The sequence below is a fragment of the Etheostoma cragini genome, chromosome 12 (assembly GCF_013103735.1).
Source record: "Etheostoma cragini isolate CJK2018 chromosome 12, CSU_Ecrag_1.0, whole genome shotgun sequence".
Classification (NCBI taxonomy): domain Eukaryota; kingdom Metazoa; phylum Chordata; class Actinopteri; order Perciformes; family Percidae; genus Etheostoma; species Etheostoma cragini.
In genome coordinates this window covers 5,468,276-5,494,004 of record NC_048418.1, presented here as the reverse complement: position 1 = coordinate 5,494,004, position 25,729 = coordinate 5,468,276, and the positions used below count along the sequence as shown (strand labels likewise).

Sequence of the window (25,729 nt, the reverse complement as noted above, 5' to 3'; positions counted from 1 at the left end):
TTCTTTCATTGACTGGAAATAACACAGCTTTGATTCCAAACTTTCTCCTTGGGGAGGATATAACAGTACAACACAGCTAATCTCATGTGATGGTTTTGTCTCTTTTTGAACTCTCTGGGTCTCCATTCCCTCTAAGGTTAGGACAGTTTATTTTTGGTCAATGGCTCAAATTCTTGAGTCAAATTTCTCAAAAGCTGAACTCAATACAACAGGTTTACATGGACTTATTGCCTCCACAAGCGAAACCACTGATCATGGCAATTCCATTGAAATTGTAGTTCCAAACATTATTATGCTGGTCCTTACAACACATAGCACATAGGTTATAATGTGTTCATTATACAAAATTCCACTTTGCATGCTTTCACATGCTCAGTCTATGCAAATAATTGGAGCCAATAGCCAAAAAAGGTCTTGACAGCCCATGGCTGTATGTAGATTATATTTGTATTTTTATGTACTGTATGTGCTTGAACTTACTCCAACTAATTGGCTTTTTTGCCACCATACACTCCTTACATTTGTTTGTGTGTGCGTGTAGGCTTGTGTATATGTCCTGCGAGTGTGTGTAGGCATGTTTGTATTTGTCTGAAGGTATGCTGTTTGAGTGTGTGTGCCTACTTCCATCTCCCCTCCCGTCCATCTTCCGTGTGTCTCGCCTCAGCCCTTCTCTAATGTCCCCCCCACCCCCTGGCTTTTCAGTGATGGTGGCTCGGGGGGAGGTGGGAGGAGAGACAGAAGTGCAGATGGTCTGGTCAGGGAGAAAGAGAGGGAGAGAGATAGAAAGAGAGGTAGAGTGAGAAAGAAAGGCAGAGAGTGACTGGCGAGCGGCGGGCTTTTTTGGCAGGGTCAGCCAGTGGGAGGACCCATTGTGATGCAACGTTGCATAAATAATGCCACGGGGCTTCTAAATGCTCCGTTGCCATGGGGACCTTTGTGCCTCAGTGAACACTCTGTGTCTGTATGTGTGTGTGTGTGTGTGTGTGTGTCTGTGTGTGTGTGTGTGTGTGTGTGTGTTTTGTGGCCCCCGAGGAGGGAGAGAGAAAGAGACAGAGAGAGAGAGAGAGAGAGAGAGAGAGAGCGCGGGGGCCTGAGTTGCAGTGAGCTCAAGTGACATTAGAGCCTCTCTTTCTATGTCTTTCTTTCTGTCTCTCTATCACTTGCTGTGTTTGACCCAGGATAGATGAGTGTTTGGAGGAGGGAGAGGGAGTGTTGTCGTTGCTTTCTGACCAGAGGGGAGCAAAGCAAAAAGCGGGATACTCTGGGATTTTGTGAAGTATGGTCCATGTGAAGGTATGTGTTGTCACTACTTCCCTTCCTCTATTTCTCTTTATTTTGCCATTTTCTCGACTCTTTATGTTTGAAAAACATCCCGGCTAGTTCTCTGCCTGATGCTCTGTAGTAACAGGTGTCTGCCAGCAGCTCTGAATTGGAGGGAGAACCGATCGGAGGGGCAGGTGGGGGGAAGGCGAAAGAGATGGCTTTTGTTTGGATGTTTTCAAGAAGCCTTACAACTGAATTCTCACAGCTTGCCATCCAGCTAGTTAGTCAGCTCGCTGAGCCACTCAGCCTCTATATGCTCTCAGCTGTCGGAGCGCCAAACAAGCAAACAAACAAAGAAAAACACAAGCGTTTCATCTTTTCATCTGCTCTGGAGTTGTATCGAAGTAGGTTGTTGTTTCTCGGTTTTTCCTTTCCAGCTGATACGGGTAGTTAGATTGATTGATTGCAAAAAAAGTCAGATCACACAGAGAAAAGCTTGCAGTTCTCTAGTGTTCAGTCATGTTGGAGATGTAAATAGTTCAGTTTCTTAACTCTGATAGATTGTCTTGCAGCTATGTAGAAACTTTGTAGCAAGTGGCTGGTTTGTGTTTCCACCAAAGGATTACAATTTGAATGTTCAAATGTGCCTTTGAGCAATGAAATGAAATCATCTATGTTTCTGTTGCTGAAGGCTCCATGCCAAAACTTTAACACTAGTGCTAAAAAGGTGTTATTTTTATCCATTACAAAATTATTTATTATCAGCTCAGTAAATGCAGTCAACTCAGCACAACTGATGTAGCCAGGTGATTCTTTTTTTGTATTACATTTTCTGTTGAGGAGCTTTATTTTCATCTGCATTGCACATCTATACATCATCTTGGAGGAGACTACATGTGTTCATGTTGCTCTTGCAGTATATTCACACTTGAGAAATTTCACAACAGTGTGTGTGTGTGTGTGTGTGTGTGTGTGTGTGTGTGTGTTACACTAAAAAACTGTTTTACCCTGGTTGTGAGCAGTTTCATATAGGTACAATTTGTTTTCTACCAAACTACACCTGCCAATAGGTGTCCACAAGCTGAGTGCCATCCAGTTCCATTATACTGGCGAGAAGGCAGACATCTTTACAGCCGATCTCCAACAATATGCATTTCACACCAAACCAATCTAGAAATACAATATGTATTTTTTCATACATATTTTGGGTTGAACTGTCTGTTTAACAATGTCAGGAAGTCAATAGGAAGCTTTGTATAACATTGACACTGTTAGAGATTCAACAAACCCACTCAACGTCACAGCAGCAAGTCTTAAAGTGCCCAAATTATGAAAAAAACACTTTTCATGGGATATTTGGGGTGTTGTTTTGTGTCTGTGGTGCTTCCACATGCACACAAACTTGGAAAAAAACAATCCATGCTGTTTTGAGTGATATGCGGGTTTCTGAATGTATCGTGTCTTCAGTTTTGAGCTATTTAAAATCTCCACGGCTTTTTATGTCACTAGCCGAGACGCGGTAGGCAACTGTAGCATGCTAGCGCTAGCTCATTCAACACACACTAATTTACCATAATCTCCGAAAGAACTACTTCCATGTCCCTGTTATTCCACAAGTCTCCCAGCTAATCATGCCTTGTACTGACCAAAGAAGGAAAACAGTAACTAGCTGATGTTATCATTACCTTGCTACTGTGTGACTCCCCATAAAGATAGTAAAGAAGTGAGATGTCTCACTCTGGAGGTAAAACAGAGACCTAAACACACAGGGTGAACAGAGGATCTGCAGCAATGTGCAGTACAACAAAAATCTGGTGTTTTTTGAAAATGAAACCATATAAACCTATTCTGGTACAACCTTTTCAATTAAAATTTTCAATTATAAACCTGAAAATGAGCATAATATGAGCGCTTTAATGTAGGTGTGGAAGTCATGGTTCTCAATGAGTCTATATGCTTCAGAATCCATGCATTTATGTCTGTATATGCTTCTGTCCAAGCATGCATGTATGCCAATGCGTGTGTATTGTGGGCATGTTCTATATCCAGTGTCCAGTTACCATTAATAACACGGACACGGTGCATAATTACGGTAAAATTTCCAGTTAGATTTTTTAACTTATTACATTAATGATTCATCATAATCATCTTGTATCATTATGGTGTGAAGCCTGGAGTTGCCTCAGGCATCATCTGCCTTTAAAATGAAAATGTTCATTGTGTAATCACTTTAAATGAGATTAATGTTATTTCACACTGGGAAATGTATTTTTCAGTGATATTTTGAGGGCACTTCAAATGTAAAAACTATTATAGAGTTAAGATGTTGTTTCTTACTGTCTGTGCAAGCAGAATAGTCTGACTTGTTATTGTACGTAAACTTTTAAAGACATGCTCTTACTTTCTGAATGGATGCACTATAGCTTCATCTGATTGGAAACTCCACAAGGGTTTGCTGTCTAATGTAATGTTGTTATAAAGTGTCAAATGAGAACATAGTACGAGACAGATAAGTGTATAAATAATGCATGCACTGTGTGTGTGTGTGTGTGTGTGTGTGTGTGTGTGAAGAGGTAGAGCAGGTCATGCAATAAGTGCATGCCTGTGTGTGCAAATGGGGTGAACGTGGCATGTAACGTAAAGCCCTTTTTAGAATAAGTAAATATATATTTAGAAATATCATTTTAAAGATCCTGACACACAGAATCACTGTCATCTGCAATTTTGTTTTAATCTTCAGCAACTGACCATCAAACCAAGTGAAATATATGAAGATAATTTAGATTCAAATTCAGAATTTTGTATATTTATTATGAGCTCAGATTTCTTTCAGGATATCTCTTTTGTATTAAAATGCTGACCAGGTAACATGGATTGATTATATCTCCCGTCCAGACATATTATAATTCCATCACTTTTAATATCTGGAAACCCACCAGAAAAGTGTCAGAATCTAATTTAATATCTTAATCACGATTTCAGGACAGGTACTCCAGTGTATAGACACTGTGTGCTCTTCACTTAATTTGGATGGATTAATCAGTATTAAGTTTTTTTTTTCTTTGCACAAATTGATGAAATCAGTTATGTTTAATCAGCTATAATGATCGCAGCAGCAGACTTGAATACTATAATCAGCTGTTGGTTTGTTTGCATATCAGTTAATTGGTGGTTATCTATCAAACATTCAACAGCATAAATTAAGCATAAAAACAATGGGTCTCTTGGGAGAAGCACTCATAAGAACAGATTTGTTCTTAAATGGCGCATATAAGATATATAAGCCATTTTGTCGCATTCACCATTAACACCTTGTATTTCAAGTTTTCTTTACTGATAATTACAATAGCACGTATTGCACTTGAGAATTTTTATGCTGACGAAAAATCATCATGGCCGGCCGTTTCACTAATATATTCTACAAGAAGTTTTTTTTTTTTTTTGGCGGGTGCAATTTTGGCATGACAACTTTTACAATTCAGTAGACGTGAGGAAAATGGTCCCATTCTGACAGCTGCTTCAGGGTATTCGTTCGGGTCACTGTCTTAGTCTAGGGGCCCTCCGCTATAGCGCCTGATAGAGTAACACTTCTGTGACTGAAATTTGCCTGGAGCAGAACAGAAAAGCTTACTAACGACCACATCTCTCGAAAGGTACGTCTCCCAATGAATAGTCATGAAGTCATCAAGTTGAAATGTCAATTTTACAACAAGTTCATGTAGTTTAGAGGGTTTGGTGAATCAGACTGGGACCAGTTGTACGAGTAAACCTCACAGAAACAAGTAAGAGACATTTAGGGTAAGAAAATGAAAATATTCTTGCATAAGTGTGTTTCCATCCAACTTTTTTTTTAGGGGTGGGAGGTTGTGGGGGGGGAATAGACCCAAAATATTGCAATATTATCAAAGGCAATATTGTATCGAAACATGGACGCCAAAAAGAAATCTTTTATTATATGAATTGCACATGAGAATTTCACTTTTTAATACTGAAATAATTAAATCAATTGTTTTTTCAGTCCACTAGATTGTGAGATGACAAACAAAATGAAAGGGATCTTTTCAGATAAAACAGATGTCGACGAGGTTTTCCTACGGGGAAAGAAGTTGGAAAATGTTGCAATATAATTACAATCGCTTTGTCTTTTAATCGTGACACAAGCATTGTGATAATATCGTATCGTGGGGCCGGTGATTGCCACCCCTATGGTTTCTATTACCTTTTACTGTTATGGTGAGTTGGATTTAGGCCACATATTTTAGAGTGAAGAGTGTATTAAAGGAGAATTCCGGTCAATTTCAAACGTAGCTCTGTTGTTTGTAAATTTGGAATGCTGTCTAGACCACACTCTATAATGTACAAGGACCCAATAGTTCTGATAGTTCCCTCCAGAGCAAGCAACAGTGTGACAGTGGTGAGGAAAAACTCCCTTTTAGTAAGAAACCTGGAACAGAACCAGGATCTTGGTAGGCGGTGTCTGACGGGCCGGTTGCAACATCCCGCAGTATGGTGACCGTGTTTCTTCAAGGGTCGCTACACTGCAGCTACAGATGTTTCAACTGGGGTGATGTGACTGACAACCTCCTCCAACCCTCCCTTCATGTCAGCCACCTCGTGGGAACAGCAGGATGCAAATCCATACAGTTAGAGTGAATAGATGATTTGTCAGGCAGGCATTAGACTAAAGCTTTCAACTGATGGAAATGGCAAAATTCTTCATGCCAGAACTTCATCTGTTTCATGAATTTCCTAGTCGCAGCAATAACAAATGTTACATTTGTGATTGCTTTAGTTTGGTGTTGCTGTTTTGCAACATATCAAACTCTTCTCAGTGGATATCTGGCACTGTGGAAGTGGCAGACACAGTGATATCTGGCCTGTTCTCCCATCACAGACGGCAGAGTCCATTTCACAACAATTAAAAATGTGTGAAAACTGGGCCAAAATAATGTTTGGGATGACTGTAAATGTGACAGGATGTAGCTTGTTGGAAATTAGGCTATGATCTAAGGTGATGCATAACTATTTTCAGTTCATAGAGACAGTAACTAGTTAATAAATTACAAATATATGGTACTAAAAGGTTAAACTGTTAGTTAATTCTATCCCTGTGTCTATCTATCCCCTGTCTAATCCCTGTGTTCATGATGTAAGGGTCATGTGGATAGAGAGAATTTCCATGTATTTATTTTCTTATACATACTGTTTTAAGTTTTATGTCATTTGTTATATGGAATGTTGTATATATAAGAAAGTACTTGTGGAAATGTAATTTACCTAGATATAAGTTAGGTAAGAATATTCTAATTAGTTGTTAGATATTTGTTTAATTCTAACGGGTTAAAATGGGAAAAAGGAGTCTGCAGGAGAAACGAGGGAGAAGATGAGAGAGAGATGATGCTTGACCGGGAACTGGAGAAGAACTGAAAAAGTGCAAGACAGACGGTGGGTTTGTCTAAAACGAACTTTGTAGGACTTTGCTGAATCGATCTTGGTGGGAGAGAAACAATCTCACTGACAAATAGACTGAGTTTGATGAGAGCAACATAGAAGGATTCACGGAGCGGACAAATCACCGAGTTTGACCAGAGTGGGGTAGACGTTTGTTTCTTGTTTGTTCACCGGAGTGAAGAGGACATTGTCTTTACTGGGTCTTTACCAGGCCTGCTACGCTGGGGTGGGGGGGGGGGGGGGGGGGGGATTGTAGGCGAGTGACTGTGTGAGGATCCATTAGTAACCGAGTCCTCCCTAGGAAGAAACAGATGTATGGGGTGAAATAGGGCTCAATGTGTTGACGTGAATTAATGTGAAACGGTTCCAAACGGGTATGTCAAAGGTCATATTTTGGCTGAAAGAAACACTGAAATATTGTAAATGATGTTCATATTTTGTTGAATTCGGAGATGACCACAAAAACAGGGTAAATGTGTTGACTGTATTTTATTTGCGTTTGTTTTAATAACAATAATCCCTATCCTTTTTGAAACCAGTTGTGGGCCTGATGTCATTATTATTGTAAGACAAGGGGAAAAGGTGAATTTAAAAGAAACCATTTCATGTGTTACTACTTTGTACAAAAATAGAAAATACCATTTAGTATTAGTTTAACTGATCATCTGGATGTATTTATATAGGCACTTAAAGATATGCCAAAATCAAACGAACCCAATAGCTACTTTTATTTAAAAACATTGACACGTTCTCTCTCTCCCCCTCTCTCTCTCTCTCTCTCCAGGAGTTGCAGTTTGAACGTCTGACCAGGGAGCTGGAAGCCGAACGACAGATTGTTGCCAGTCAGCTGGAGAGATGCAAGCTTGGCTCTGAGACTGGAAGCATGACTAGCATCAGGTGTGTGTGTGTGTGTTTGTGTGTTTGTGTGTCTGTCTCTCACCTGTCAGATCTTCTTCTGTGCGCTCTACCTGTGTGTGTCAGCTGTGCTCTTGCAGGTGACTGGCTTTACAGCTGGTCACATTAGCAGTTTGTTCCTTGATTCATGTCCAAAATTCATCTCTGTGATTAAAAAAACTGTTAAAAAATGATGATGAGAGAGAGAGAGAGAAAGAGAGAGAGAAATGTTCCTGCATACCTCTGGTGCACTAGATTGTGCTCCTTCTTGCCTTTATCCACACGGCTGTTACAGTAGAGCTGCAAAATGAATTTGTATTGTTTGCTTATGATTCACACACTTTACACATAGAAAAGTGTAGAAATACATGTGGTAGCTCTAGCTTTTATCTTTAATAAGTCATTGCAACAATCAATTGTTGAAAGGACTCTAACTGTACTTAACACAATACAGACATTTCTTTCGGACAAAGCTACATAGCTTGTTAGCCCAAGCAGGTGTCCAATTTAAAGCAGCATTAATGGATTTATGGCAACTCGTGTAAAACCTGACATATTATAATTATATCAAATTGTCATGGTAACGTGTTAGCAAGAAATTGCCTAATTACACATCCAGCACACACTAATGTTGAAGGAGACATGAAGCAATTAAGTTGTAAACACTTTATAAAACATTGCTCAGTGCAGAGTTCTTTTCAGACAAAGTATAATAAAAGATGAAGGATGATAACTTGAGATGTCTTATAAACCTGATTGTATGTGTATGTGGCTTGAGAAAAGAAAATAGATCAGTCAACAACTCACTGGCAGACTGTATGGACAGAACCAATTTGCCATTCTGAATCTCTTATCTCCACACTGACTACGCACGCTCAAGCACCTTTCAGATCAGAGGCGTACAGAGAATGAGTCACGGTCCCTATGCAGCTTTGGATTTGGAATTTAAAAGAAATCTGATCACATTCATTGATGTCATTTATTCTGAATTTGATGATCATGTGACTGACTAATGATCACAATTTCTCTCATATATATACATATGTATTTATCTGAATTTTTACCTGAAAAACCTGTATTTTAGAATTGAAGATAGAGTGTCATAATTGAAAAATCAACATATATTTGGTTCTGCATTTTGCATTTGCCAGACACAGACATGACTTTGTGTAATGCTAACATACAAACCTAATCCTTTGAAATCTCACTAATTTCTCACAAATATCTCCAGAATACCTATTTGACTGTTTAAATAAATGTTGGCTCAGGTCTAATGGCACAAAGCAAATCCCCAGTTTTGCAAACATGACACACTATTAATTGTCCATTAAAAACCGCAATTGCTTCTCACAAAGATAATGGGCAGTTGCCACAGGAGTCCTTTGTTCTTCCCAGGGTCTTTGTTTTTCTTTCCGACAAGAGGAAGTAAACTGTTAGCAATGTGAAGAGATTTTCATATTATCTGCTGCTGATTGAGTTTGGACCCGAGCTTCATCTCTGCTCTGTGCTCAAACAACAAATTCTACAGATTCCATACCAGTCCCAATGTGAAAACAGCACTCCTGACACAGTAGTGGTAACGCACTTAGCTTGTCTCTCTGGACTCTGTAACGCGATTAAAGTGTGCGTCTCCATTTCTCAGTCTCACTCTCAGTCTCTCTCAAACAAACATAGACGCATGCGATCCATCATCGTTTCTCCTCTTTGATTCTGTTAAGCGAGTGGGGATTCCATCTGTCTCAAACTAATTACTCATATGCCGGCATTGTAGTTCTTGTTTCAATTTGAGGGGTGGACCAACAAAGAGCAGAAAGATTGTCTAAAACTGATTCATTCACAAGTTTAATTAACTGGTGCATGCATTTAGCTGCTCAACGCTGTCACAGGGCTGTATTGAGGGACCTAATTTAAAACAGAAGCAACATGGGAGATGGAAGAGGTGTGAAGTCCAAAACACTTCTTCCACTTCATCAGCCAGCTGCACACAGATGGAATAAAGGCTGTCATCATGCTAACTTGATTAGATGGGTTTCTTATTCAGTAAGGAGTAGAGCGTCTTGTGGATTACACTGGCTTCCAGTGCTTTTTATAAACTGTCCACTTTGTTTGATTTGGCGATAATTAGCAAATTGACAAATGGTTTGGCAAAACACAAAAGGCCAACAAGTCAATATGGCAGAATTTTGTCGTGCCTGAAGCATGTAGGATTTATTGTTCAATTACCTTTGAGAAGTATTGTTTCTGTTCTAAAAATGTTTAGTCATTGCTGCTTGTCCCAGGTAAAAATGTAATTGGCTGCTACAAAATGTGCAGGAATATATCTTGGTAGCATTTGTGGTGAGACAAATTGACACTGTGTGCAGAAATTGAACTAGGAGCTTAAAAGTGTTTCTTAGCAGCTTGGTGGAAGAAAAACTGAATTTGTGGCAATGTTTCAAGTTTATTCATTTTGTAATTTTGGTTAATAATGCACTTTGACTGGAGAAAATGAATAGCTTTTTGTATGTTCCTTTTATTATCCCTTTTTAGATTAGCTAGGTTTAGAATATTTATGTTAGCATGGCTGAGATACATTTTGGCTGGTACTGTAGTTTGATTTCTTCTTTAGCAAAGTATGTAATATGATAATCAGGGTTCAAAATGAACTTTTTGTCCACCAGCTAAATGGTTGGTTAAAGTGCCCATATTATGAAAAAAATAACTTTTTCTAGAATGTCTCTGGTGCGTCCACACGCATAACTTAGAAAAAAAATATCCATGCTTTCTTGAGTGAGATATGGCTTCTGAATATCATCTGCCTTCAGTCTCCAGGTGAGCAGTTCAAAATCTGTACGGCTTTCTACGTAACTAGCCGAGATAAGGTGGCTAACCATAGCATGCTAGTAGTAGCATGTTAGCTTTTTCTCAATGGCAAAACAGTCCTACAACACACACCAGTTTACCATTATCTACAAACAGCTACTACTACTATTACTACTACTTACATGTCTCTGTTCTTACAAGTGCCCTTGTTTAGATGAAGTCTCCCAACTAATCCTGCCTTGTACTGATCATCAAAAACTAATTTATTGGTGTCTTCCGGGTTAGCATGACAGCTACTGCTAGCTACTTTAGTTTTCTAGGATAAAAAAGTATCCCAAAGGCCAGTGCTCCATACTTCTTCACAATTATTGTTTTGTTTTCCAGCTGCTTTATTTCAAAATGGTGAAAATTATTACGGCATTGTACCAGTGTGTTTTTACCACTTAGCCTACCAGCTTTGTTTCCTGAGGTAAGATGAGTTTGTTTTTAAACCTATATTAGTTGTTTCTTCTAAATTCACAATCAATTGATCAAGTTAATCACCTTATACTTTCTTAAGCTACTTTCTGGAAGCTCGGAAGCCTGTATTAGTGTTTCTTTAAGAAAACTCCTTTACAGTCTTATTGGCTTTCCCTAAGGAGCAGCTCTAGTTTCTACTCCCAGACAGACCACAGGTTCACAGACTGAGGCACAGCCGATATAATGTAACCAGTGTTGTTATGACCAGGGACAATGCAATGCCTGTGTGGGATTTTCAGACACCTTGGCTGATGCCTGCCCTAGATAGAAGGTAACAAAACAATAGAGGATTGGATTGTGTAGCTGGGTTTAGTGTGGCTGGTCATGGGCTCGTCCTGGAATAAAATGGCAATTAAGTTGAGGAGAGGAAATAACAACTTTGAGTGATTCTCTTGTGCCGCAAGAAGGGAATTGTTAAAACCAAGTGTGAATCATGCACCAAAAGTCCTTCTAGTTGACTTTGTCTTTAACATTTGGATTTGACAGCTCTATTAAATAGTAAGCAATGAAGTACCCGTACATTAACGGAAATCTGTTCCCACTTAGACAGACAGGTTAAACCGCAGAACAGTTAAATTAAGAATGAGTGTTAGTGCAGCTGTGTGTCTGTGAGGGGGCTGGCAGTTCAGGAATCGGCTCCTGTTGTGTTGTGAAAGATAAAGACTTTCAGAGGTGCTAATGAGATCCTCAGCTCTGCCTTTGTTTCCAGTTTAAATCAGTCACCACAGGTCACAGTGTCTGCCACGGCATATGCTGCTGCTTTATCACTTCAAAAAGAACAAAACCACTGTGTGACTGTGTGTGTGTTGCTCTATCCGTCAAACAGAGACAATGTTTTTGTCTGCGGAAAGAAGAGCATGATGCGTTGCCTCATTAGTTAAAGGACAATTCAGCCCTAAATATCAAGGTTGCATGTAGAACTTTGGTGGTTCTTCTGGGCTTAGACTACATAAGAGGTGGAAATATTTAACTGCGATTATGATTGTATTGTACAGTAATGTTTGTGTTGTTTGTGTTCACTTTTGAAGCAGTTCCCTTTTATATTTGTTGCCTGACCTCAATTACCAACCACATCCACTCAAGTCTCTTTAGCAGGTAAAATGGTCTTTATGTTGGTTTAGTCAATATTTCTAACCATGCTGCGCTCAATATTTCACTGAGAGAATACCAACTGACAGAGTAACGTGCAACTAGTACGCAATTCCATATGTTCACATATACCAGCTATTACTGAAGTTGAGGTAACATACCGTTCCCCTCGACACATCCTTGGCTTCTTTTGTTATTCAGTACCACTTCACTTTTATAGTCTATTCTCTTCTTAGCTCACTCTCACTTGTCTTTTCACATTTCAGTCTGTCTGTTTTCATTCCAGTTTACCATCTTTATCGGATGATCTCTGGTTTTGAAAGTTAAAAGTAACAGAACAACCCGTCCTTGATTTTGACCAAATAAATATAACAAGGAATGAAACACCCCAGTGAACAAAAGTAGTTGCTCTCTCTATTTTCTGAATACAGTAGGTGTACCTCACTCTGGCCAGTGTTTACCTGCTCCCAGTCCCTTTATCTAATCATACCAGTAGACCTATACTGACATTGAGCACACACAAAGTAGATACAGATATCTGCGCTCTGGTGGCACCGTGGTGGCCACTTCACTTTGCTGGCTGAGGAGAAGCATTCTCCTAGGGTGGGCTATTTGTCTGCCTCTTTTGGCTGTGCATATTTGCGACATTTGCCTGGTAATCGGATGCACTGCTGCGTGCTTGTCTGGCGGCTGTGTGGCGAGCTTGTGTGTGTGTGTGTGTGTGTGTGTGTGTGTGTGTGTGTGTGTGTGTGCGTGCATATTCATTGGCTGTACCAGCAGCACCCGGCGAGACCCACCACCGCTTGTCTGGCGGGAAACTACGACCCGTCTAGCGAGGGCCCATTACCCAAAAGCTGTTGGGGCGCTCAGCTGCCAGCTCAGACTCACTGCACTGTGGCTCTATCTCTGCTTCTCCTCAGCACACTTTTTTTTATTAAATTGAAAACCCCTTTAAAAGAAAGGTCCTTTAAAGTCCTACAATGCTTTATAGTTCTGTGTAGAACATTTCAGGCACTCAAAGAGCCAATATCAGGCCTGTCGGACTAAACATTTTACAACCCAGGCGAGTAAACTGTTCCTATAACTAATAGGGATGAGGGCTAAAACTACACAAACGGCACAAGAAAATAGGTAATTTGCTGATTTTAAACGAGCTCTGTGCCATTGCAGCGTGGGTAGTGAGTTTAAATGAACAGTGTTTGGCTTCCCTGTCCCTGTACTGCATGCAGCTCCCCTCAGAGCAGAACAGCGGCATTCTATCGCGGTCTGCGTCGTCCAGCTTATCTTGGCGGACCAGAGCTGCATTAGTAAACTATCTCTTTAACTCATCGATAACTCTCCAGAGCTCTCCATCGTGTATGAACTGATCACCTGCTTCACAATTTTACCATAAAAATAACTTGTTCCTGCAGAATAACTTTGTAACTACACTAATGATAGCAAGCTACAAAATGAAGGTGAATGACAGCTGTTGTAATAGTCAGTCAGACAGCTAAATAACTCCGATGAGGGATGGAGATTAGTTTGATCCGGACGGTTCTGTTTGCCCGAAAAAGAGTACAATCAGAAACCACTTATGAACAAGGAAACTTGTTTGTTTTTTTTAACAAAATGTGCACTGTATTCATGAACATGATCTCTTTATTTATAAGCCCAATATTGTTAGCTGAAATTCAGGCACAAATTGACAAATTAGTGCATTTAACTTTGTGAGAGGCTGGTACACCTGTTGTATCGTGATCACTCTGCGGGACTCCCATTATTTTTTTTTTCATGTGATTTTCTTGCTAAACCAATTCATGCATCCAACTACAGAACTAAATGACACAAGGCTTAGTTGGTGTAAAAATAATGCTTTATGGTAATTTCCTTGTCACCTTGATCAAACATGGTGGCGGTCAAAATGTGTTTAGATAAAATTTAAAAAAGAATTTGTAAAGGAGTACTGAGTTCTGTCTGACCCCAAACAATGAAGAAGTTTGATGTTAAGATTAGATTAGATTGTATTAGATAGACTTTATTGATCCCAAATTGGGAAATGTCAGTGCTCTAGGACAATATTTAAAAGTAAAGAAACAAAATACAAAGGAAAGAATTTCCAAATGCATATACAAGTGGCAAATAAAAATGTGCAACCTACTTAAATAGTATTCATAGAGATGAAAGGTAAATATGTTTGTGCAAGTTGAACTTAGTGCAGTTTTGTGAAGTATATGAGTCTTAAGTGTTAAAACGTTTGATTGCCTGTGTCAGGAAGGATTTCTTGTAGCGATCACTGAAGCTGTCGGAGCCTGTTGGCTGCTCAGTGTCGGGTGTAGAGGGTGGACGGGGTTAACGGTTTGTTCAGTGACCTCCTCGTCACCGTAGCTTCAAATGTCTTGGAACATTTTAGACTCCTCTCTATCATGCCCATAAACTGGATCATCTGGAATCCCATTACATGCTCCTCTCTAAATGCCAGCGTTCTGAATGTTTATGTCGTTGTCATGCCTGGATGAAACGCACACAGACTTAAGGTTAAAGGCCAGTACCTGTGAGCCAATGTCCCCGAATGTTGAGTTCAGCTCAGGTGATCTTTTTTTTTTTTTTTTTTTTTTATATAAAAGGCTCTTTAAGTTTTGATTTAAGGAAAAATCAAATATCTTGATATTGGCAAAGCAAATCATAGTGTTTGATCAGAGCAGTGCACTTGTGTGTCAAAGAATAAACTGTGATCTTTAGATGACTTTGTTTCTCTCTGACATCGGATGCCTTTGATGCTAAATAACACCACGTCTCTTATTTAAACGCAGCGCTTTCTTCCCCATGATGGATTGAAATTCGTCTTAATTCTAAATTCCTCTGTCTTTACCAATGCACAAATGTGGACACAATGAGTATAATGATGACCTGATGAGAATGGTTAATTTTAAACCTTTATTGATCCAGAAAAGGTTCCCTGCTTGACAGCTGTGGATTCATGCGTGTGTTCTTGTTATTGATCTAGGAGCGAGAGCAAATAGAAGGGAAGGTGCGAGTTACATTTTTAAACACTCACATTTATTGCGATCCTTACTGAACTCTCCACATTGATCTCATGGACAGAGTGTGGAGCAAAAAAAGGGCCCAGAGGAAGAGGAAAAAGTAGAAGGCCAGATGGCAGGATGGGAAATTGGGGAAACAGAGCATGTTGGGAAATGGCTTTGTCATTTTCAGGTCTTCAAAAGTTTTGGTGTTGCTTAGAAATGTCTGTGCATTGTTGTTTGTTTCAGACTCATGTACAATAATGTGATGCCAGCCGAGCTTTTTTTGAGAAGTAGACTCAATGAAATTTCACACACAGTGACTTTAGTGTTAGAAGTGGAAGTAGAACATTATATTTTAATGTTTTTTTGTAATGGAATAATGTTTCTTTTGCAGTTTTTCTTTGAACATTAAGGCCAAAAAAGGACACTCATTGTAAGTTTACTCTATGACAGAAAAGGCTGGTATAGCAGAGCACTCTGATTCCACAAACAGGGAGCCTTATTCATTAGTCCACTTCTATTATGTGTCCTCCTGAATAATACGTTTTAAGTGACCTCTCGGACCTGGTGACTTCTTTTTCAGTTTTTCATGGCAGCGGGTAGCATTTGATTTAAAGTTGGTAACAATAGTTAAAGATATGTGCGGATTCCAGGGTTGTTATTTGAGTCAGCCGTACAACAACCCATTTTGTCCCAATGCTTGTTGTCATTTTTTTGGTTATTTTTGCTCCTTACTAGGTTGGGTAACTCTCAAGGGACCAGTACGACCTGATAGGCAGAAGCTGTGTGATAGAGACAGCGGGCTGCATTAATTGGCGAGTTTTTGGAAGCCTGGCTAGCTTGCCTGTCTTACTTGTACAGTAAGAAGGTAAGGAGTCTGTAGGGACTTGGCTCAGGTACTGGAGGGTGGCCAGTTGGATGCATGGATGCAAGCACGGACCAGCACGGACCAGCACGGACCAAGTAGGATGGACAGGTAGCAGGACAGGTGCCACTTCAGAAATACAGTTCCTGTCGTTTCATGCCTTTAGGAGAAGAAGCACATAACACAACTGGCCTTAATAAACCTGTGCGTGTGTGCGTGCGGGCGTATGTGCATGCGTCTGTGCGTGTCACCCAGCAAAATTCTCCCACCAGCTCTGCTGACAAGGTTCGTCTTAAAAAATGTGAGATAAGTAAGAAAAAAAGCTCATTGTCATTGGTGGGAAGACAACAACTGTCATTCTCAATGCTTTCACACTTTCAACACAGTCACACCCACACTGTGGTCTGTGAGGTACTCATTGTAATGTAATCACACATCTGAGTTGTTGGACGTGATGAGAGGTCTGCAACCAAGCTGGGTCAATAGGGCCCACAGCTTATTTAGACCGTGATGAATTTTAACAAGTAGAAACTATATCTGCGTTCAAATCTTTGCCCGGGAGAAAGTTCAACTCATACAGTTAACCTATAATCACCACAATGTTTTTATGTCAATCTAAGACCATTAGGCCGGTCAAATCTAATTTGAGAAAAACGTATACTGGACTAAATTTTGTAGGGTATAGGCAGGACATTTTGCCTATCATCATTTGTAAAGAGGCATAATTTTCAGCTAAATTGTGTCAACCTCCTGTTGACATCCACATTTTCACAGAATATCAATTTGAGCAAAAAAACGTTCCAAAAATGTCACAGAATCGAAGTTCCATCAGAAATTCATCTTTTTGAAATAAAAAGCGGGATTGAAATGTGCGGGTGGAATGCAGAGAAAAGAAAAGAGGACAGAGGGTTGAAAAGAGGACAACGTGGGGAATAGGGAGTCAACGTGGATGCTGTGCAAGAAGAGATTGAGTGGGGTAATAACAAGATGAGCCAGGAGGCAAGGAAGGTGGGGGGACGCATTCTCATGTTAAGCCCTTTTAACCTGCTACCCTGCAAAAACACACTGTGTTAGCATGAGTCACTCTGAGACCCAGACACTCCTAATAAGCCTAATATCCTCCACAGTCACAGACGGGCTGTGTCTGTCACACTCGCGCACTCAGCTGTGTGTGTGCGCGTGTGCCTGTGTGTGTGTGTTTGTGCTCATAGTGTTAGAACAGTCATCAGCGACTATAATATTGATCTGCCAGCAGAACGTAGAGAGAACTGTCACAGTTAAGCCCCGATGAAAACCTTCTTAGTTCACAAACACACACACACTGGGAGATTTTTCACACAGACACACAAACAGGCACTTAACCACACATACATTATAATGCTGACTTGAAAGAAGCCTGTTCTGAAGCACACAAGCTAAAATATAGTATTTGGGTAGACTTGAAGAAATACAATGCAAAGCTGCTACTGTATAATGTGTTGGACGAATAGGTTAAAAAATTTAATTTTTGCATTTTTTAATTTGGTTTTGGGCATTTTGATTTGTTTTATTGGCAATTTTATTGACCATTGTTAACATTGACTGCATCCCTTCCAACGAGAAATGATTCCTAATGCAAAAATGTCTTTTTTTATTTTGGTTGTGTTCTCATGAAGACAGGTGTTGATTAAACTTGTAGTTGTAACTTGTAGTGACCTGATTTGGAATCATTATTTTCCCAGTTTAAATGTGATGCACTGTGCATCAACGAATGGTGAAAAATCTCAGAAGTGACACACCAAGATGAAAGTAACATTTCTACTTAAATAAATAAAATGTGAATAATGCAAACAACCACAAGGCCCCACAGAATAAGTGAGCATGGCTTAGGTTGCAATGGTGACATTTGGTCAATCTATTGTGCACAATATAGAGTAAAGGTAAAAGAAGAATCTTACAAACACTAATCAAGTGTTTTTCTGCTTGAACCTAAACAAACAGTAACCATGAAAATTATGTAATCCTGCTGATAGGAAACACTGTTCTAAAGGACATAGACAAATAATGGATTTTCATTGTATAATATTCATTTGTTGTTTAAGGAACATATGGAAACATGTAAAAGCTAAAAACTTGGTGTAGCATTTACACAGTGGTCTCAGGAATTTATAATGCATGACATCATCTGCTCAAAAGAAGATAAAATTGTACCAGCATTAGGCAAAAAGAGCTACAACAGAAAAAAACGCCCAATCTCTACTTGGGAAGACATTGTACTTTCGTCCTTAAAAAAAAAAAGAAAACAAAAAAAGGGTTTAATTTGCACAATAAAAATCAGGAAAAAAAAACTGTAAAATAAAGATTGTGCAGGTGAGATCTCTATGGTCTTATAGAAGGAATCACACCTAAGGAAGAGAATAAGAAAGAAATGTAATGAGCAATTTCAAGAGTCCTAAACAAACAACAACAAATTGAAAACAAGTAAGTAATGCATTTTTTTAAAAAGCATACAGATGCCTGCATAAACAACAAAAAAATCAATTACAAGAATATAGATAAAATGATGGTATGTGGACTTATGTGTGAGTAGTTAGTAGCAACAGAACGGCCACACAAAATCAGATAGGAATAGTTCAGATCAACACAGACAGTTTGGTTAATCAGACAGGTCCTAAGCCTCTTTTTATAATTTTTTTGACATTTTTTGATTTGTCCAGTTGGGTATGGCTGCCACCAACAGGAATGGATTAATCAAAATAGAGCAACAAAAATAAATCCTTTAATCAGAAGTGAGTAGTTCTGGTTGATCCATTGGTGGCGTTTGTAGTAGGGTTTGTGTGATTAGTTGACTAATCGCTAAACATCGCCACCCTCGCTAGTGGCACCACACTAAATTGTTATCACTATCCCTCGCTTCCCTAGCTGAACTCGGCCTTCCAACCGGTTCTCGGCCCCGGATCGCACTCCTCTTGCAGCAGCCGCGGCTCTCTGCTCTGATCTGAACTCATCAGCCTCTCCTGACTCACATCCGCCCCGTCGCGTTCTCCTAACACTTCCTTTTTCCCAAAAAGCTGCTGGGTTCATCATACATCTGACAGGTCCCTCAATACTTTTTAGAAGTTTGAGTTTCATGTTATTGCATTTGAATTGCAAAGGAGAGCAGCTTTATCCTCAATTAAATCAAACGCTGTCAAATCTGTATTATTGCTTTGACTGATCCGATGTAACTGACTTGCTCTTAGTTTGATCAATTCATACATTGTGTGATCACAAACCTGTCCTCCAGCAGCCTCACAAGACAGCTTGAATGTTTTGACTCAAAACTTGCATGAACTAAATTGTTCATGAGGTGACTCTTGGCAATTCAAACTGCCGCGGTCACACATTTGGAGGAGTGGAAGGGAATGAGAAAACCATACACCACACTAAGAGGTTAACTATGAGATGAATTGTTAATTCCTTAAATGCAATCCTGACAGTTTCAAAGCCGAGCACCATCCTGGGAGACCGCTGCAGGAGCACAAAGGAGACTGAAAACACATCGTCTGCAATTTTGGCTTCAAACTGATGTTTTCCTTGGTTTAACTCTGGAAGTCTGCCATTCAGTAAAGTGGCTTGGCTGGACCCGATCGATGCTGATAAGGAGACCTGGCACATGGCTTTTGAAAGTGTGTGTATGTGTGTACATTAGGTGTGTGCAACAGGTCAAGTCCAAAGCCAGCTAATTGATTTGACATCTAGCAAGCTAGAGAGTAGATGACGGCTTTGGCTTGTCGATCTGAAGAGAGAGAAGAAACACAGCACACAGTTGGGCTAAACACAATGCTTTGGCACCAGGGCTGTGTCACGTACCAGGTTTAGAGGAGAACATGTCCAGGCAGCAGCATGGGGGGACACATAGTACCTTTTGGAATTGTTCTTCATTGCATTTACTTGGGAAGCATTTTTTAAGTTAAAGCACTCCGCCCACTCCTAGCCAAAGGCCCCCCTTAATTATTTAATTTATGACCTCTTAGCAGTTACTCCAAAAGGAGGTGTTGTCTATTGACAACCCTTAGGCAAGTAACCCTTATTTATAGCTATCGACAGGCTTACTATAATGCCACTCTGTGAAGTCAAGAAAAATTTCTATCCACATGATCGGTAGCTTTGGAATATTATGACACATGGAGTATTTATATGCAGGGAGATATACGTATAAAGATACCTCTAGACATGTTTTCTGTCTCTGGTTCTGGAAAGACTGGCTGGTCTCACACAGAGAACCAACATGTCTTACCCCTCGCTTTTCATTTAACTTCTGGCCCTGAGTCAAAATGGCCGCCTCCCACACTGGCAGTCTAGGAAGTCAATCTGACTAATTTAGTGGGTCACAGGAGACTTCTGCTTCTCTCTCTCTCTTCCTCTCTCTGTCTGCCTCTCTCTCTCTAACCATTTGTGTGGAGCATGTGGACGGGGTAACAGAAATGGCGAGCTGTGCCTTGTCCTGCTGCGATTTAATCACTCGCTTCAAAGGGTCTCGTGTTTCTCTCTGTCTATATGGCAGAGGGGAGGAAAATGAAGCTTTACTCTACCTCGGCTGAGTTCCTGTAAATCAGACCCAGACGAGACTGATATCTCCCTTCACCTTCACTGTCCTAGCTCCAGTTTGGCAGCTCACGCGGAGCCAGAATTTTACTAAAAACATTATCATTCGCTGCCAGACACAGAGCTCTTCATTCACTTGGTGTTACTTTCTTTGGTGATTGCAATCGGCTGCAGCACTGCTGGCAATCAGAATTATATTGTTTGCATGTGCACAGCGTTGAATTGTTTTTTTATTGTTTTTGTCATACCTTGGTAATGATCTATGTTCTCTAGCACACATGTCGTCAACGTTTTTTAGGCCAAAGACCCCTTACTACTAGTCTCACTATACCAGACCTTCCTCCACAGCGCTGCAGAGGAACGTCTGGCTAGTCCACCCAACATTGCTGGATGGGAGAATAAAATGCTCTGGTTTATTGGCTTTTCTTTGAACCAATCCCAATCTTCTTGGGCTACGCTATGTGCCACGCAGGGCAACGGTGCCTCTGCAAATAGCCTCGGATGGAACTTGTTTTGGTAGACCATGTGCACATTCAAAAGTAGTTTTAGTCATGCAACAGAAAACTCAGATTGGACAAGTAGTCTAGCTAAATTTACCTTGCAGAGATCTGAGGAACAGTTAACCACAGTCATGAATTCACCGGAGTTTAGAACCCTATCACAAAGAAAGAAGAAGGGGGCGGACATTGACAAAAGGACATGTATCCAGAGGAATTTCCTGAGGCACCAGAGCAATCTCAGAAGTGGAACGTTGAGGATATAAACTACCCTACTACATACATTGTATTAAATAAAATTGCATAATAAACTGGTACTTATAAATTTATCCGTACTTGGTGGTGGTACCGTGTAGGGCTGCAACCTGAAAGTCAGGGATTCAAATTAACAGTCTGAGACCCCTCAGTCGACTGAGACTCTTCAAATTCAGCTGTCGTTTTTGTTTTTGACAGTCAGTGTTCAGTGTGCTTCTGGGGACATTTCCGTGCTGTCGTTAGCACACATTAGCTCGGAGGGCTATCTTGGCTTGTTTACTATATTACGTGAACGTTGCAGACACCCTAAACGTCCCGCCACAACCTGTTTAAAACTATGGCAGTTCAATAAAGCGATGCTTGATTGCATATTAATACTGATTCAAATATTTGTATTGAACAACCCAAATCAGTGCCGTCTGAAAACATTCTGAATTGGGTGAAGCCCTAACCAAGTGCCAAAAAATGTAGAAATGCACCAACAAAGGCATTTAAGAAAAAGACTGCCAGCTAGCAATCTCATGGGTGTACTCAATGCAAGAATTGAACTAATGTACAAATCAGCTTTGATATGCATTCAACATGTTATTGGAGTAAATATAAATATATCTTTTGACAAAGTGCTTTTAATGCATGTTTAAGTTCAGACAACTTAAACCTGGTTAAAGTTAAGGAAAGAGTGTTGTCATTGTTAAAAAAGAAACCAGTGTCAACCTTAAGGTAGGAGATGATATGCTAACAGTGGAATGTCAAAGCTTTGTACATCCAACCATCCATCTAAACCACCTCCCTAAGGTGGTGCTGTAAAAATGTCGCACTACATGTGCCTTTGAGGCTGAGAGACAATGGTGTCATATGGCCACAAGAGCTCCTTGACAAGCCATTGTAAGGATAGGTCCTTTTAAAGGTTGGACAAAAGGACCAGTGCAGGTTGTTTTTCTGGCGAGGACAGCCTCAAGAGCAAGCTGAATTCACTTTGTTGTCGGGTCTAATGACAACACAACACTGCTGTGAAAGTGCCCATTTGCTTTTGCTTCTACAGAGAGTTCAGAGGTTAGGGTCAGCTACAGCAGCCTTGGGATTTAGTGCAGTCTCTTGTTTAAGGACTTCTCAATAGGGCCAAGTCCAACTTGCACAGACTTAATCCTTGGTTTGAAGAATTCCCTACCATCTCATTACACCATCCAGTCATCCATTATGCACTACATGGCCCTTCTCCAGGTAGCAGTGTTCAACAGTCTCCCGAGGCTGTTGACATTTTCAACCCATTGAATTCTCACTTCTCTCCTGAGATATGAGATACAGCCGAGTAAGATATTACCTGGACAAAGCAGCAACAGTTACCTATTGTTCCAACATAATATGCAATTAGGTACAACTCAGGTGACCGTGCAAGATAAAGCACGGAGTTACAAAGAACACTGGGGTCCTCCATCTTCCAGCTCAGAGTGTAATTAAAGGTCCACAAAAGCCATTTTGGGATGTGCCTGGGCTGGCTAAAGCTCTGTCTAAATGCCATCAATGTAGCAAAAAAATTCTTGCTGGAATCCCATTTCAATAATATAAGCATCCCTGGACTTGGCTTGTACAGTGTCTTCCTCTACACTGTGTGTTTATCTGTACTCTCTCAGAATCTGTAATGTGCTGTATCGTATCAATCTTCCAACTGCTGTTAAAGGTTCACCTTTAATATTACATTATGCATATGGAATAATAGGCTTTAAGTTTCCAAGCTCATCTTAAATCAGCACTCTCATATTACTTACTTACTACCAGCTTCCTGTGCTGTAACAGTTGTTGCTGAATTGTTTACTTGTTCTAGAGGTGCTTGCATCTGCTGTCCAGCAACATTGGCGTGCTACAGGAAAAATGGGAAATGTCAAAGACATTATAGACTAATACTGGGCAAGTGACAGCATGTATTATTTCCAAACTTAAAAAAGGGAGTAAAGTTTACCTAACTTATATAACTATTTGTTTGTAGAAAACCAGACTTTGAAGTGAATGTTGCTCCAAGACCATTGTTTGAGTTGATACAAGTGTTCACTGCTGGTGAGGTGTATAATTCAGGATACTTCCATTAAAATTAGCCCCTGTATGTTTTTTCCAATGGAGTACACACTATACTATATACTATATTTATTCTGTATATAATATATATTTATAGGTTGCAGAACCGGACATAGGTTACTTTCCTTTGAGCACTTGAAGCTAGCAAATATCAACTGAATGACTTATTGCTTGTGTGGCTTACAGCCAAGCCATTTGCTATAGTTCCTTCTCCCACTGGGATCAGCCTGTGAATTATGGGTTGCTTTTAAGTCATTTCAGTTTGCAATACTGCCTGTCTGGTGTTGCATTTTTCCTGGAGCTATATTGACAGTCACACTGTTGTCACTCTCATTGTAGGAAAGAAGAAGTTGTGATATGTAGACCCTACTTTCTGCACGAAAATGACTTCTTGTGAGTGTGAGCAAATGTTATACTTACATATCAGGTCATGTTGTCAGAAACATGCCTTTGAATGTGCCCTGTGTCTGCTAAATGTTCACGTTCAAGTAATAATTAGAAAGAACCAGTTGCTGGCAACGAAAAACTTTGGGCCTCAGACCCTCTTCAACAATGCTCATTAAATGTCCATAAAAAAAGAAAATCTGAGACATAAACTAAGATTAAGACACCGCAGGCTGAGGATTCGAGTATTTTTTCTGTAATATAGTTCCTGCACATTCTCCGATCAGTACCAATGCACCCTGGCACGTGTGCAGTAATTTCAATGCAAATAATTGTAAGTTTTCTGCTGAAAAGAGAGAGCCTGTTAGCAACGCGTAGCTTCAAGATGGCTGACACTCGACTCCTACCAGCTAGTAACAGTCCTACCCCCTCTGGGCGGGTTGAAAAAATGCGGCACTAGCTGGCTGTAGTTCATAGCCTCTGGACAAAAATGGCGCTAAATGGCGATTTTTGCGTCATCAGAAGCTTTTTTTTCAGACACAGAATACAGAGAAATATAGTCTCAGGGGGACATTTGGGAGGGAAGCACGGTCATTCGAAAATACTATGGGAGTCTGGAGGTCTGGCCAAAAAGAGCAAAAGAAGGGAAGAAGCCTGAGCCAATCCATCAAAGGTGGTGGGACCCAGAACCTGAGTTTTCTCTTGCACGACTATTTTGCAGCGGCTCCGTGCAAAGTTAAGCGCCGGCCATGACGATACTGATTGGTTTAACGAAATGCCATTAAACAGGGGCTTCCTTCCAAGGAGGGTCTGGCAAAGCGAGACTAGCTTGTTGTGTACTTCTGCCTCCAACACTGACCCAAATACTTTTTAAGAAGAATCAACAGATAACGTCAACCTGTTTGGTAACAGGGTAGGCTTACATTAAAGAAACTACTTTAAAGGGCAACATTTTAAAAGCTCATTCAAAACAGCTTGAACCCTCTATCTCACTGACTCTGAGCTCTTTGACCAAAAATCTTCCATAGGTGACTGTGAATAGCATTTACATCATTTTCTTATTCATCATACCATACAGTGAGCTTAATATGCTTATGTTATGTATTCAGTTTTTTTCCTTTAATTTCTCACCCTGTATTAATCTGAAATGCACAGCATCACAACAACACACCATCTACTTTGTCTGGTATGAAAAATGAATTTTAGTATCCGAGTTGTCTGAGTAGACATCAGAAAGAGGAGGAATCACTCCCTAAATGCATGGTGCCAAGCAGCAGTGATTGATGGTCAAAGAACTGAAGAGAATGAATATCGATGAGTCTTTCGAGAATGAAGCACGTCTACTTTTCTTTGCTATGCTAATTTAGATTTAGATGAATTTAGATGAGCTTTCCAAAACGCAGCTTTGGTAGTTGTGATCAGAGTGTGAATCAAATAGAGTGTGATGGGAATATAGCTGCAAAAGGTTGACCCATTATTGATGAAATGTATGCATACGATGAGATCTGCACACTTTGTTTGGGTTCGAGTTGTGTTTTTTAATGTAAAGTCTGTAAAATTCTTTTGAGTAAATTAACAACCACCCTGTGGCTTTAGGTTTGGAATCTAAATTAACGTTTATACAAGCTGTGTTATTGTTTCATGGTTTCCAAGAACTAAAAAGGCCTTTGCTTTCCTTTCTTTTTTTTTCTTTTTTTTTTGCCCTTTATGGGTGGCTCTATTATCTAACAGCGATGTCTACAGGGCTGGCTATTGTGGTGAAAACAGATAACGGGTAATATGCAGGGCATGGAAATAGATGGATTATATGGACTGGGTTCAAAATGTGTTTATTGGGTAGATAAAATGACAGGATTTTCATTTCTATCTCTGGCATTCACTCTTTTAAGCCCCCCTCATTGGATTCAGCTGAGCACTCTCTCTCTGTGTCATAGTCTGACTCTTCTCTTCTGTGCTTTCCCCTTTCTTTCTCTCATGTGTTATCCCTCTCTCTCTGTATTATATTTCCGCTTTCTTTTTCTACCTCTGTTGTTCTCCCTCTCTCTGTGTGTGTATCACATTCCTTCTCT

At 40.1% G+C, this 25,729-nt stretch overlaps 1 protein-coding gene across 18 annotated transcripts in view; it reads left to right on the top strand.

The window, feature by feature from the left end:
* The window catches only part of ctnnd2b (catenin (cadherin-associated protein), delta 2b), a 140,072-nt gene that overhangs the window by 40,468 nt on the left and 73,875 nt on the right, over window positions 1-25,729 (top strand). For 15 of the 18 annotated variants that reach the window (XM_034887620.1, XM_034887615.1, XM_034887621.1 and 12 more), the window contains one exon: window positions 7,499-7,611. In XM_034887620.1, coding sequence (XP_034743511.1) covers window positions 7,499-7,611 — 113 coding nt within the window. Of the gene's footprint in view, window positions 1-1,022; window positions 1,294-1,549; window positions 1,668-7,498; window positions 7,612-25,729 lie in introns of those variants that run through there. The other 3 variants (XM_034887617.1, XM_034887616.1, XM_034887618.1) reach the window with 2 other exon arrangements.